This window comes from Talpa europaea (genome assembly GCF_964194135.1).
Source record: "Talpa europaea genome assembly, chromosome: 2".
Classification (NCBI taxonomy): Eukaryota; Metazoa; Chordata; class Mammalia; order Eulipotyphla; family Talpidae; genus Talpa; species Talpa europaea.
This window is the reverse complement of record NC_140068.1, coordinates 121,188,310-121,203,797: the sequence shown is the minus strand read 5'-3', so window position 1 is coordinate 121,203,797 and position 15,488 is coordinate 121,188,310. Positions and strand designations below refer to the sequence as shown.

The window sequence follows — 15,488 nt, the reverse complement described above, 5'->3', positions numbered from 1 at the left end:
TGTACCAAATCACTTCCTACTTTGCACCTAAAACAAAGATCTGGCATCTCCACAGTCTCTGAGGGGGAGGCAGCAGGAGGGGCCTCACTCAGAGGCTCCAGCTCTGGGTCCCACGAGGCTGCGATGGGGACGAGATGTTGGCGGATCTGAATGGCCGTGATCAGCGTGGAAGGACCTGCCTCAGAGCTCATGCATGTGGCTCCTGGAGAAAACCCTCAGGTCCTTGTCCTGTGGGCGTCCCCTTAGCTGAGGGTCCACCGTGTGCAGGGAGTCACCACAGAGAGGGACCGGGGTTGGGGGGAGCCTGGTCGGGAAGTCTCAGCCCCTGTGAGCCTGACTCTGTGACGTGGCGCGTCCCTTCTGCTTCATTCTCCTCACGAGGAAGAGCCAGCAAGTCAGACACACTCACGGGGGGAACTGTCTCCCCTCCTGTGTATCCCAGAATTGGTGGAAAATTGAAAACCAACACAGTAGACCTTCTGGACACTCATTATTTCCATTCTGCCCACATGAAAAATAAGCTGCCTCCCACCCAAGGCCCCTAAAAGTCGCTCATATCACAGAAGCAGCGTGACGTCAGCATCTCATCACGTGACTCAGGACCACTCAGAGGAGGTGCCTTGAGAGCATCTGTGCAGTGAAGCCGTCCGTGCTCAGCTCCTCGTGGGCTGAGGCAGTTTCCTGCCCCACAAGCCCTGGATGTGGATATAGTGGAGGACAGACACAGGATACCTTGCAGACACATTTTTAAATATGTTTCTAAAGAGATATAACTTATGACCATCGAGTCACTTGTTGAAGGCTCAACCTCTCATGTCCTTTTGGTAAACACAAAACAGGGCAACCATCACGTTTTCTAGCTTGAGAACATCTCCGTCACCACAATAACCTTGTTTCCTGGGCCTGGACCCATGGGCACCACCCCCATCTCTCCCTCCCCAGCCCTGGGCACCCAGGAGCCCACTCTCTGCCTCTGGGGACAGACTGGAGAACTTCTCTCTAAACACATCCCAGGTGACTCTACTGACACAGACCTGCAGTTGGGCATTTGGGTTCCCCTAGCCCAACACATACTGGTACCCAGTAACGTACACCACTGGGTGCTGGGGTCACAGAGAACCACATGACCCCACCATGGAGGCCCTGCTGCCTGGGGTGTGTGAGGAGAAAAGGGCTGCAGTAGCTGCCTCAGAGGGGGCCAAGGACAGAGCCAGGGAGGTTCCTTCCTCACCAGGAAGGGGACATGGGAGCTGGGCCTTGAAAGCCAGATGTGGGCACAGGAACAGAAGTGGCTCAGGTGCTGAGGGAAGACCAACTACGTGACCTCAGCAGTTACTTTCTCTGTGTGACCTTGGAGATTCCTCCCCAGCACTCTGAACTGGGAAGTGATACTGTCCTGACACCCCTCCCCCACACCCTCTCAGAAACAAGGACATGGAGACTGAGGGGTTATGGCAGTGCCCAGGTCTGAACCCCAGCCACCTGGCTAATGCCTGGGCCTCTGGACCGACACCATCCTCCAAACGGACCAGGGGACCAAGGAGGCAGTGACCCTGGAGCCCTCACCACCCGCTCCAGATACCACACATTTCTTGCCTGGATTTGACTAAAGACAAAATGGCAATAGTAGCTCATCATTTAGTCACTTTTTTGTAAATGAATTGAACTTACTAAACAAAAAGGCACAGTGCCTGATTGTACCAAAAAATAAAACCCAACTTTATGCCTCTCCAGGACACCCATTGGAGCTACTAAGATAAACAAACAGGATTGAAAAGTTCTTAGGAAAAAACACAATTTAATTGGGGCATCCCCAAAATTGCAGGGGCTGCTCTATAAGATAAAATAAACTTCCAGCTAAAAAGGATAACAAGAGACAGGGATGACCATCATCTGATTAAGGAATCCTACATCAGGAAGACATAACACTCATCAATACACGTGCACCAAACAAAGGAGCAGCAAAATAGATAAGGCAACTATTAACAGATCTGAAAACAGATATGAGCAGCAACACAATGGTGGTAAAGAAATTCAAGACCCCACTTTTATCCAGGACACATCACCTGACAGAATCAGGGAAACTATAGCTTTAAGTGAGGAATTAGACCATGTGGGCTGAATAGATATTCACAGGGCGCTACACTCCAAAAAAGCTGAATACATATTCTTGTCAGGTGCACCTGGAATAGTCTCCAGAATACACCATTTGTTTGGTTATGCAAGTGTCATAAATTCATGATGACTTAAATGATATTGAAAGGTTCAGCACGGTAAAGAAGAGCCAGGCTAAGTTTCTCAAAGACAGGCAAAATTTGTTGTGCGCCAGGGGAAGCTTCATGGACCCAAGGTGGGGGTGGGTCGGTGAAGCCACACCCATTGTCAGGGGAAGGCAGGATAGGGGGAGGGAAGCCAGGCTTGCAGTGGGGGGAACTGGTTTGAGGAAGAACAGAGCTGTTTTCTGATGGTATCAGCAGGCCCTCATTGTCTCCCGCCCCTAGGTGGGCTTCCTCATTCTTGCCCCTGTATTGACCTTTCAAACAGCAGGGGCCCCAGCACACTCAACAGTGGCTGCACAGGAAGGCATAATGCATAATGCATAGACCCCTGCGGAGGGGGAGGAATTACTTGTACACCACACCCCTAAAAGCACAGACAGCAAATATCTACAACTGTTGGTGGGATAGGCCTGGGCGCTGCTGCCATCAGCACCAGAAAGCCACAAGCAGTGCCAGGAATGGAATCTACAAGCACTTTCACTTTTCAGATCACTGGCCATTGATCTGAGAGAATGGGGGCTGTCGCACCCTGAAGGCCCGTCCCCCCATCTCATCTCCAGCTGGCCTTGTTATAATCAGTTACACACAGACAGTCACAGCAAACAGCCGTCAGAACAGCGCATCACAACTGGTGCTCCTGTATCCAGCATGTTCAGGCCTCCAGACTGTTATCAGCCCCGGCCTCACCCAGACACTACACCGCCACAGTCAGTTTGCATGAATTCAACAGGAACAGAAATTATTATGCAGACCTTTTAATTTTGATTTGTTGGAACTTATACGAATCCTCAGACTGAGAGGTCCTAAAAGCCACGAGTCAGGGCTCAGGACCACGCCAAGGTCTCACCATCAGACGTGGCCTGCAGTACCTGTATCTTAGGGGAAATCCCTCTTGAGGTTTCCAAGACATCTGGGGTTTCTGGGCCTCACAAGGGATTGTTCTTTACACTCATGACAGACCTTTTGTATCTCTAAAACAAGTGCCAGGTTATTGTTTCCTTGTAGACTCTGAGATCAGTCTCGCTTCTGAAAACACATCATCCCAGACAAAACCTTGGTAAAATACCCATATTTCCAATTATCTATTAAAGAAAAGGGGAAACAGAACTTTATTGGATTTGTGAAAACAAACACTTTTTTTTTTTTTTTTATAAATTTTATTGTTATATTCCCCATACAATTGCAGCCCCCCATTCTGACCCCAATCCCTCCCCTCCCGCCCCCGCCCCCCTAAAAGTGTCTCTGGTTCATAGTTTTTTGTTGATTTTGATTTTCACTTTCTTATAGTTATTCATTTTCCTGGTCCCTTATTTAAGTTTTCTAGATTCCTGCTATGAGTGAGACCATCCGGTATTTTCCTTTTTCTTTTTGGCTTATTTCGCTGAGCATGATCCCTTCCAGCGCCATCCATGTTGCAGCAAATTGCATGTGAACAAACACTTTTTTAAGATATATTTATTTATGTGTAGAAGAGCTGGAGTGAAGGCCAGAGGTGGTGGAGGTTGCGATGGTGAGAGGACTCATCAGAGACAAAGTAGGGAACAGAACAGGCAGATCTACTGAAATACACTGCTGAGGGGAGCACCAGGCAAGACAGGAGAGGTCTGCCGTACCACGGGGGTCAGCTACCTGGCTAGGGATCCAGCTCAGGCCATCACGGTGTCTCTTCCAGGCGTCTCCTTCTATATCTCTAAGTGTTAGGGGGAAGGGATGTTCTGAGCTAATCCCACACAGGCTTTGTGGACTCCACCCCCACTCCAGACCAAAGTCATCAGGACATTGGGAAAGACAAATCCCAGCACCACCAAAGGGAAGGTGGCTGGGGCCTGAGGGTGGAGTTAAGCAGCCAGGTTGGGTAGAAAAACCAAACACGTGGGCCTTGGGGTCTCTTGCTCTGTCACTCGCCTCCTGGTTTCCTGGCTGCTGGCTCATGGCCAGCTCTCAGAGTGCCAGTTGGGATTCCAGATTGGTGGATCAGGTAGGACGCATTTAAAACTTTGTCTCCCACTTTTCTCCCTGAGCTGTACATTTCCTCATTTGCCCTTCCCTTGTAAATAAACCTTTTATTAACCTTTCCTGTGTGCCTGCAGTAGAGCATTGATAAGTCCTTTTAAGCGCGCGGGTGAGGACCCACAGTCAGGCACCCCGTTTTGTATTGGGGCTGCCCTATAACGTAAGTTCCCAGTTCCAAGTACAAAGCCAAGAAGCAAGGCAGTTTCTCCACACGTCTCTCTCCTGTGTGTCCTCCCGGTGCTCTCTGCTCTGAGAAACCTTCATGTTCTGAGCAAACAGTCCATCAGAACAGCCCGACACAGCTGACACTCCCAGTGTCCGTCCTGTTCAGCCCCAGAACTTGTCGTCAGCCTCCCGGTAATACTGACCCTGGTACATCAGAGGCAATCAGTGTCCAGCCTCCTCCTCTTTGGGGCATCAGCAGGGCAGGAATCTGTGTCAAACAAGAGCTTTAGTTCAAAGAAAACAGATCATGAGTCATATAGCATGTGCGTGCAGCCTGTGTGTGTGCAGGTTCCTGTACTAGGTATGGGCCCCTCCTCCCTGACCCCCTCTCAGAAGGACAGAGCTGAGGTAGAGCACAGGGCACTGTCTGTGGTTCTCACCCATGCGCTCAATTGCAACCACTCAGGCTCAGAGAACAACAATGAGGTTTCTTTAACATACAGGAGAGCAGGGAAATAAAGAGTTTCTAAGGCTTCCGTGACCAGCTATGTCACTCCAGTTAGTGTCCGCAGTGTCCAATAGTCCTAAATTAAGGCTGCCCATGTAGGGTGGTACAGTCCCATCAGGGAGGGCCTGGAGCTGGTGGCATAGCTGCAAGCACTGGGCCAGGCTCCAACTCACAGTGGCAGCGGGAGGTGCTCCCAGGAGGTGCTCACCTCTGAGGAGACACCCCAGCAGGCACAGCCACAGTCTCAACACCGCGGGACAAGAAGGAGGCAACAGCACCGTGAGGTGGTGCCGGACAGTCAGCAGCAATGACAGGTCTCAAAGGTGACCTTGCTGCTGTACCCCAGTGGGCAACATGCCCTGGGGTGGTGTGGTGGGGACAGAGAGCCTCTGCTGTCAGATTGGCTGCCACCTTTGTCGAAGACACTGATGGTGGCTGGTGGTAAAGTGCCCACATACTGTCAACCACTGCCATTCCCGCTGCTGGTTGCACAGTGGGCACAGCTGTCAGGGAGGACTGGGCCCTGTCCTCAACAGTGACCTCCTGCAGCCTGCCAGAGTGGGTGGGGTTCCATTCAAACCCAGCTGATGCCCCCCAGCTCTCATGCCTAGCCCAGGGAGGTGGCCTCAGTGAAGCTGTCTTGTGGCACCCACTGCAGGGCAGCTTTGGGGCTGCCCAGAAGCAGCTCCTCTGGGGGGCAGGGGAGGAGGAGCTAAACCCTAGGGGTTCTTTGCTTAAACCTGGCTTGCTCAGGGGGAGGGGCCATCTGAAGTCTGCCTGGCCCCTGGCAGGAAACCCCCCTCTGCCACTCTCTCTAGAGCTGTGCCCACCAGCTCCCACTTGCACACTCAGGGTGCCAGGGCAGGAGACCACCACTGCTGCTGCCAGTCCTTTCAGACTCCTGCTCCCACTGGCCTCTGGCTGTGCCCCCTGGGGCAGCTCCACCAACAAAGCCCGCATTTTCCCAGCACTCAGGGGGCAGGAAAGAGCTGGGTAAGCCACAGGGGTCTGGAGTCAGTGTCACACACTATACTATTATATACAAACATACACACATTCACACATATCTATTAATGCCTTTAGTAAATTTTACTTGAATAATTTCTGTTGTAAATTTGTATCAAATGAGTGAGAAATCCACTCAGGGATAGTGTCAAGCCCTTCATATCTCTACTTCACAGTCTGAAATGTTGGGTGGCATCCTGACCCCTTTCTCACACTCCAGATGTTACATTAGGAAATGCTGTAAAGTCTGTCTCTAAAAATATGCAGCTCCAATGACTTCCTATTATTTTCCTGATCACACCCCAAAAAGCTACCAAATTTTCCATCCTAGAATCTGTGCTAGTTTCCGACATTTATCTTCCACCTCTCACCTTCACCTCTTGATTCTGCACAGCAGCCAGACTGAGGCTTCTGAAGAGAAGTTGCACCATGTCACTCTGTCCAAAAAGGTCCATTGATAACACATCTTACTCAGAGAAAAGATTATGAAATCCAAACCAAACTTCAGTGACAAGCCTAAATATTTGTCAATTATTTCCTTTTATAGAAAAGGATAGGTTTTTCACTTTGAAACATAGCAAAAGCGCAGTTTAGTTAAAAATCCAGCAGCCAAAAATACTACTTGGCCATCAGGTTTCCCTTTCTAAATTCACTTATATTCACATAATTCTATGCTTATTACATAATGCTTTTAAAAATAAAAACCATCAAAATCTTTAGTTAAATAATACCACATCTGGACTGAATCATGGTAGTATGGATATTTTTTATAAATTCCAGTTTATTTATTCATTGGTAAAATGTAATATTTGACAATATTACCAGAGAAGAAGCTTCCTGTGTGTAGGGCGATGACAGTGTCATCACACCTGCTATGAAGTGGGTCATTTGCACAGTCACTACTAGATTATGGCAGAACTGCTCTCATACTAAGGCTTCCCCATGAACAAAGTATGACAAGCGGTCATTTCCAGACCAGTATGGAACACGGAGCTCACTCCTGACACCAGGCACCACCTGAATCCTGTATTTATGTTTCCATGTTAGGGTGTTGAGACTTGGTGCTATTAAGCACAAGGAGTTTTTCTTAATGAATGTGGTAGGTTGAAACAAAAGGTCCCCTCAATCATTTACTTTCCCTCCACCTTTTAAAAAATTATTATTTTTTTTTTAGATTTTATTTATTTATTTATTTATTTACACAAGCACTGGGCATAGTCAGAAGCATGGGAGGGTGAGAGAATTCACCAGATCCAGAGCCGGGAGCAGAGCAGGCAGAAGGACTGAAGCACACTGCTGAGGGGAGCAGCAGGCGTCAGGAGAGGTTTGCGCGCCATGTGGGGCCCTCCTCTGGTGGCCGGAGAGCAGCCAGGGATAGAACCAGCACTGCAGAGGCTGTAGGCAGCTTCGCAATTCAGTGCTCAACCGCTGCGCCACTGGGGAGGCCCTCTTATTATTATTTTTAAATATTTATTTTATTTATACAAGAACCGGGGAACAGGCCAGATGCGTGAGAGGGTGAGAGGATTCACCAAAGACAGAGCGGGGAACAGAACAGGCAGACTGACAAAATACACAGCTGAGGGGAGCAGCGGGCGAGACAGGAGAGGTCTGCCATGCCATGTGGGCATGTGGGTTGCTCCAAGGCCGATGGGGATCTAACCCACACTGCAGAGGCTGTGAACAGCTTCACAGTGCTGTGTGCTCAACCGCCTGTGCCACCAGGGAGACCCTTAAAAATTATTATTATTTTTTTAATTTTATTTTTTATATTCCCCATACAATTACAACCCCCTTATTTTGACCCCAAGCCCTCCTTTCCCAGCCCCCCACCCGCCATAGAGTGTCTCTGGTTCATAGCTGTTTGTCGATTTTGATATTTTCTTTCTTATAGTTATTCTTTTTCCTGGTCCCTTATTTAAGTTTTCTCGATTCCTGCTATGAGTGAGAACATCCGGTATTTTTGTTTTTCTTTCTGGCTTATTTCGCTGAGCATGATCCCTTCCAGCGCCATCCATGTTGCTACAAATTGCATGTGTTTATCTTTTTTGAGTGCTGAGTAATATTCCATGGTGTATATGTACCACATCTTCTTGATCCAGTCATCTATTTTTGGGCATTTGGGTTGTTTCCAAAGCTTAGCTATTATAAATAGTGCTGCTATAAACATAGGGGTGCAGGTGCTCTTTGGAATTGATGTTTCTGTGTCCTTTGGGTAAATACCTAGGAGTGGAATTGCTGGATCATATGGAAGCTCTATGTTTAGCAGGTCCAGAAATCTCCACACAGCTCTCTATAGTGGTTGGTCCAGTTTGCACTCCCACCAACAGTGCAAAAGAGTTCCTTTTTCTGCACAACCTCGCCAACATTTGTTGTTGCTAGTTTTTTTAATATGTGCCATTCTCACTGGTGTAAGATGGTACCTCATTGTAGTTTTGATTTGCAGTTCCCTGATAACAAGTGATGTTGAAGATTTTTTCATATGCCTGTTGGCCATTTGCATTTCCTCTTCAGAGAGGTTTCTTTTTAGCTCTTCTGCCCATTTTTTGACTGGATCATTTTCTTTGTTTTTGTTGAATCTCATCAGCTCTTTGTAGATTTTTGTGATGAGTCCTTTATCATTAGTGTTGTGTGCAAAAATGTTCTCCCAGTCGGTGGGGTTTCTCTTTGTTTTTGTTATTGTCTCTTTTGCTGTGCAGAAGCTCTTTAATTTGATGTAGTCCCAGCTGTTGATCTTTGCCTTCACTATCACTGCTTTGGGTGATGTGTCTGTAAAGATGTCTTTGATGTGCATATCACGTAGTGTTTCGCCTATATTTCCTTCTATGTATTTTATGGTCTCAGGTCTTATGTCTAGTTCTTTAATCCATTTTGAGTTGATTTTTGTGTATGGTGTGAGGTAGTGGTCAAGCTTCATTCTTTTGCATGTAGCGACCCAGTTTTCCCAGCACCATTTATTGAACAAATTTTCTTTGCTCCAATGCATATTCTTTGCTCCTTTGTCAAAGATTAGTAGACCATAAATCTGTGGATTTACTTCTGGATTTTCTATTCGATTCCATTGGTCTGTGTGTCTGTTCTTGTTCCAATACCATGCAGTTTTGATGATTATGGCTTTGTAGTATAGTTTGAAGTCTGGGAGTGTGATGCCTCCATTCCTTTCTTTTTTTTTTTTTTCAGGAGAGCTTTGGCTATTTGGGGTTTTTGATGATTCCATATGAATTTCATCAACAATTGTTCTATTTCTTTGAAGAATGACATTGAAATTTTTATTGGAATACCATAGAATCTGTGTATTGCTTTTGGTAGGATGGCCATTTTAATAATGTTTATTCTTCCAATCCATGAGCAGGGGATGTGTTTCCATTTTTTTGTGTCTTCTTCTGTTTCTTTTAACAGTATTTTATAGTTTTCTTTGTATAGGTTCTTTGCCTCTTTTGTTAGATTTATTCCCAAGTATTTGATTTTTTTTGTTTCAATAATAAAAGGGATGGTTTTTTTGATTTCTTCTTCTTCAGATTTATTGTGTGTGTATAGGAAGGCTACTGACTTTTGCATGTTGATTTTGTATCCTGCCACTTTACTGAGCTAATTGATTAGTTGAATTAGTTTTTCTGTGAATTTTTGGGGTTCTCTATGTATATTATCATATCATCTGCAAATAGTGACAGTTTGACTTCTTCTTTTCCTATTTGGATTCCTTGCATGTCTTTCTCTTGTCTTATTGCTCTGGCTAGGACTTCCAGTATTATATTGAAAAGCAGTGGTGAGAGTGGACATCCTTGTCTTGTTCCAGATGTTAATGGAAATGCTTTCAGCTTTTCACCATTGAAAATGATACTGGCTGTTGGCTTGTCATATATGGCTTTATGATGTTGAGGTATGTTCCTTGCATCCCGAGAATTTCAGACCCTTAATAATTATTGATGAGACAATATAAGTTATAGATTCACTGTCCGGAAAGACACAGTCACCTCTTATGTCACCCCTGGTATTTATGCAAGAGGTTGGTTTCTCTTGGTCTATCAGCATGACCAAGATTAGGAAGATACAAGGAAATAGATTTTTTTCCCCACAGAATGAACCAAAATAGTATCTCAAGGTGGACAAAGGGAGAGTTCAGTTTAGCTGGAGAGGAGTGTCACAGCTCAGGATGCTGGGCTGGATGTTTTGTACTTTTGTACTGGGGCCAGGAAGTATTTACAGACACAATAGGTGCTTTTTTTTTTTTTTTTCAGAGCCTGAGCCAATTGGGCTAGTTTTCAAAAATGCAGCTCAAGGGCATGTCCCATGGAATTGAGATAGAGCATTTTATGATTTCTGCAGCAATAAAAGAAAAGTACCCACAAGAACGGTGCAGAGACGAAGCAGGGGCATCCCCGTAGCTAAGTCGGAGGCCCTCCAGTCAGACCAGGACCATGCACCGTGGCCTCTTGATTGGCTATGTCAAGACTCAAGTCTAAGTAACTTACTAAGTAAGAGAAGCAACAGGTGCAACCAGAGAAGACTGCACCTGAAAACTGGTTTCAACTTTAGCATGCAGGAGAGAGGTGCACCCTTTTTCAAGACAAAGAGGAAGTTCCCATCCACAACAGGAAGGCGGTGTCCAACACCAACCCCTATCTACAGGAGGCGTCCCTCCTCTTAAACTCTAGCCGTGGGTGATGAACAGTCTCCTTGCTCACAGGGGTCTATTGGGCTTAATCACTCCCTTGCCAGCGTGACTGGAACACAATATATGGACCTATCTGTCTCACACCGAACACAAGGGGAGGGGTCCTGGACTTTGTGGGACTCTACTGGTGACCCCGACCCTGTCTTTCTACAAAGGGCACCCATTCCCAGTGTCTAGCGAGCTTATAGTAGCCACTCTCCTTGTCTGAGCATCACTGGGGAGGGGATGAGATGCCCTGTGAGCAGCCCTGGCTGCAGGCTGGGGTGGGGGGAGTGGAGGAGAGGAGAGGAGGCCTTGGAGCTGCCCTGTGTCTGAGGCGCCATCTTCTCTCCCCACAGCCTCTCTCTGCAGCCACTTGACCACACCCTGGAGACTGTAAAGCAGATGCTTTTCCTTTCCACTCCCTGTTGCTGGAGACCAGCCCCAGCTAGAAATTGTGTCATGGGTCTCAGAGAGGAGAGGACGGCATCGGCCAAGTTTCTCTCGCAGGGCTGAAGGGAAGTGGAGCGAGGTAGAAGTGAGGAAGACACAAGTATCGTACAAGTATCTCCTACTGAGGGTCTCAGTGGGTCTCCCCAATGCCCAGACCTTGTCAAGAGACAGTATGGGAGGCGCAGCCTGCTGCACCCTGTGCCACACTTCAAGTATTCAACAGTTAGAGGCACCATATTGATCAGTGCATATGTAGAACATTTCTTTCTTCCTGAACATTCTATTGGACAGCACAGCTCTTCATGCTTTGGGAGCATCAAGTCAGATGCATTAAACACATATAAAATCAAGGGGCCAATATTATCTCTCTTAAAGATGAGGTGAGGTCCCTGGATGGAAATACATATTAAGCAGGTGAAAAACAAAATAAAAAAAGATTATCAGTGGGTCTGGTGCCTCCAGACACTAACAGTCCCAGTTCCAAAAAGAAGCACCTGTCTCTCCACCTCCCTTCTCAGACTGAGCACTCTCTCATCATCTCTGAGGAATGAGTGCTCTTCCAGGGAGTCCAGGGGCAAAGCTCTAAGAAAAACTTAGGAAGCTGGAAATCCAAACCAAGGAGATGGCAGAGACTCTCCCTGGTTCACTGAGAAAAGCATTTCCAAAGTAGGTCTGTGGAGCTGTTGAGGTCACCCAGAACCTTTCACGGGATCCAGGAGGTCAAAACTATTTTTATAACATCTCTTAGACACCATTCACCTTTCACTATTTTGACATTTGCTAAGGTAAAACTTAGTAAAAATGGAAATTATAGTACCAACTGCAATAGTAGTTATTGTTCACCCTACTTTCTTGCAGGAAAAAAAAATCCAGACCAGTGTCACTTCAAAATGTCCTGGTTAAATCACAAAAGCGTATTTTCTATTTATCATCCTGAAATCCACATTTTTTAAAGGTCTGAAATGATGACAAGGAAGTGCACATAAGGCATGTCTGCTACAGTCCAAAGGGCCGTGTCCCAGAGGGAAAAATGTATGAAGTGAATTCACCTCTTCTTTTAGGCAATATCTTTTTTTTTTTTTTAAAGATTTATTTATTGATTGATTGATTGATTTATACATACATATATACAAGCACTGGATACAGTCAGAAGCGCGGGAGGGTGAGAGAATTCACCAGAGCCAGAGCGGGGAGCAGAGCAGGCAGAAGGACCGAAGTACACTGCTGAGGGGAGCAGCGGGCGGCAGGAGAGGTCTGCGCGCCACGTGGGACCCTCCTCCGGTGGCCGAGGAGCAGCCAGGGATCGAACCGGCGCAGCAGAGGCTGCGGGCAGCTTCGCAACCCAGCGCTCAACTGCTGCGCCACGGGGGAGGCCCCAATATCATTTTTAATTGAAGGAAGGAATGGCTAAAACCATGGTTACTTAGACTAGTTGAATTGGCAGAGACTTTCCTGAACATGAAGGTGAGTCTGTCCCTTTTAAAAATCAACTGATGCCACTTGTTGCCTTGATAAAATGTAAACTCCCAGAGAAAATCAGAAATATGGAAAATTGAGTCCTATCACTATAAACTTGACAACTTACAGTATGGACTAATTTTTCTTTTGGGATCTGTGGTAAAAATAAAACATGTGATTTTTGATAACTTGACCCCAGTGTTATTAACACTAGATAGCTGTATCACACGCAGTGAAACAATAGGTAACTTTTTTTTAAAAAATCATACAATTGTAAAAGATCCATTAATAAACAGGAGAAGCCTAGGGAGTTAATATAACAGAATAGGAAATATTCAATGACATGGTTTCAGGTTTCACTTTGCAAATAACCTTCGAGAAAATATTGCTTATATAGTTAAGATTTCGTATGAAAGTTGTAACAAAGTTGAATATTCATAATCTGAAAAGGTTATTAAAATATGCTAATATTAAAAAGGTTATTAAAATATTTAAAATTCCTACATATTTCCATGAGATTGTATATTTTTTCATAGATTTCAAACAAAACATTAAATGTAGAAGAAACTATGAAAATAAAAGATCTTCTAATGAGACAAAAATGACACAACAATATAAAATGTAAAATTTCCCCTCTTTTAATTATCCTTATATTGACAGAAAGTTATTTTCTTAAAAATGCTTTGTTAGGGTCTCCTGGTGGTGCAAGGGGTTAAGACTCAACCTAGGAAGCTACCTGCAGCCACTGCAGCATGAGTTCAATCCCTGGCCAGGAAGTTACTCACATGGTGCAGCAGACCTCTCCTGTCTAGCCGGCTGCTCCCCTCAGCAGTGTGTTCAGTACATCTGCCTGATGTGCTCCCCTCTCTGTCTCTGGTGAATTCTCTCACCCCAAGCATCTCTGGCCTGCAAGGCAGCTCTTGTATGCATAAATAAATCTTTTTAAAAAAATGCTTTGTTAGCATACATTGGTTATTAATATTCTAAAGTAAAGAAGTAATACCATCTTAAAAAGCCTCTATTCTAGTAAAGCAAATATTTAAAGCTATAACCCACGAAAAAATTATACGTGGGATCCTTAATAGTTTGTGAGACTGTAGAGACATCCTGAAAGAAAAATGTTTTGAGAATCGCTGACCCAGTTCCTGGGCCAGGACTCGGGGAGACGGTGTGACAAAGGTTTTGGTGCAGGAGAGGAGGGGTGTCGGGGTGTGGCTTTCAAAGTCTCACTACCCCAGGCGCTGTCTGTGGCGGGAAGGTGACTGTTGGGGCTTCCTCACCTCCCCAGTTTCAAGTGTCACAACCTGGGCGGGTCCTCCCTCCTGGATACTGGTGCGTCACCCCAGGGCTCACTCCCCATTGCCTGGAGGTCTCCAGAGCAGCCAATCAGCAGCCCCGCGGCTCCCGTTCCAAAGCCCTCGCCCGCCCGCCGGGACTCCGTCTCCCCAGCCCAGGTGGGGGCGCGTCCTGGGGGATGGGGGGCGCAGCCCTCCTGCTGCTGCTCGCGGTGGCCGCGGCCCGGAGGGAGACCCGGGCGGGTGAGTGCGGGTCGGGAGGGGACAGGGCGCTCCCAGAGGCGGGAGCGAGGGCGCGGGCGGGCGTGGGAAAGGCGCGACCTCGCCGCCGCCCTAGGTGTCCCCCCACCTCGGCCCCGCCCCGCCCTGGCCCCTTTCCGTCCCCCTGAGACCCCAGCCTCCTCTGGCCCCCCGAGTCCCGGCCATGTTCGTCCCGCAGCCGCTTTTCACTCTCATTCGTCTTTCACCCACTTTCTGTCTCGTGGGCGCCCCCTGGGACTCGAGCCCCCGAAGGGGAGAAGAATAGCCCGGGTCTCCCCTCCCGCCCCCAGGCCCCCACTCCATGAGGACTTTCGACACCACAATGTCCCGGCCCGGCCTCGGGGAGCCCCGCTTCATCGCCGTGGGCTACGTGGACGACACGCAGTTCGGGCGGTTCGACAGCGACTCTCCGGGTCAGAGCGCGGAGCCGCGGGCGCCCTGGGCGGAGCAGCTGGGGCAGGAGGAGTGGGACGAGGAGACGAGGATCCTAAGAGACCAAGCACTGCGGTACCGAGCGCAGCTGCACACCCTGCGCGGCCTCTACAACCAGAGCGAGACCGGTGAGCTGGCGCGGGTCCGGGCCGGGTCAGCACCCCCATCTCCACGGACGGGGGTCGCTCAGGGTCTCCCCCTCCAGGCTTCTCTGCAACCTGCCAGGGAACAGCCCGCGGGACTTTCACCCCGTTTCATTCTGTTTAGTTTATTCCCGGCGGGGGGCGGGAGGTCGGGGTGACCGCGGGGTGATCACGGGGTGACACGGGCCTGGGACAGGCTCTCACACCCTCCAGGGGATGTTTGGCTGCGACATGGGGCCCGATGGGCGCCTCCTCCGCGGGTACAGTCAGTTCGCCTACGACGGCGCCGATTACCTGGCCCTGAACGGGGACCTGCGCTCCTGGACCGCGGTGGACACGGCCGCTCAGATCACCAGGCGCCAGTGGGAGGAGGAAGGTCGGGCAGAGAGATTCAGAAACTATGTGGAGGACAAGTGCTTGAGGTGGCTGCGCACATTCCTGGAGCACGGGAAGGAGACTCTGCAGCGCACGGGTAAGAGGGGCCTGGAGGCCTCCCGGTCCCCCCCTGCCTGGAGTCACTGCGGGAAATGAGTCCTCTCTCTAGTCCCGAGAGGGGGACTCCCCTGGGTTTCATGTTCTGCACTAGAGAGACTCCCAGAGACTCCGGCTTCTCCTGAAGGGCAGTGAAGGGATCCAGTCTCTCCTGAGAAAGACAGACAGTCCCTGACACCACAAGTCACCGGGTCCTTTTGACCAGGGGCCTGTTTGAGAACCACGAGTTTCTCTCTCAGTCTTGTTTCTGGGCTGAGAACATTTTCAGTTATGTGATTCCTGCTTTTCTGTGTCATTCACCTTCCACCCAGGTCAGGAATAAAAAGTCTG

General features: G+C 48.1%; 1 protein-coding gene across 1 annotated transcript in view; it reads left to right on the top strand.

Moving 5' to 3' along the window:
* Positions 1-14,413: 14,413 nt before the first annotated feature.
* Positions 14,414-15,488, top strand: part of LOC311167661 (patr class I histocompatibility antigen, A-126 alpha chain-like) — a gene marked incomplete at both ends in the record, with an annotated part of 49,763 nt that continues 48,688 nt past the window's right edge. Inside the window, 2 exons of the mRNA XM_084228723.1 lie at positions 14,414-14,651; positions 14,863-15,138. Coding sequence (XP_084084849.1) covers positions 14,414-14,651; positions 14,863-15,138 — 514 coding nt within the window. The remainder of the gene's footprint in view (positions 14,652-14,862; positions 15,139-15,488) is intronic.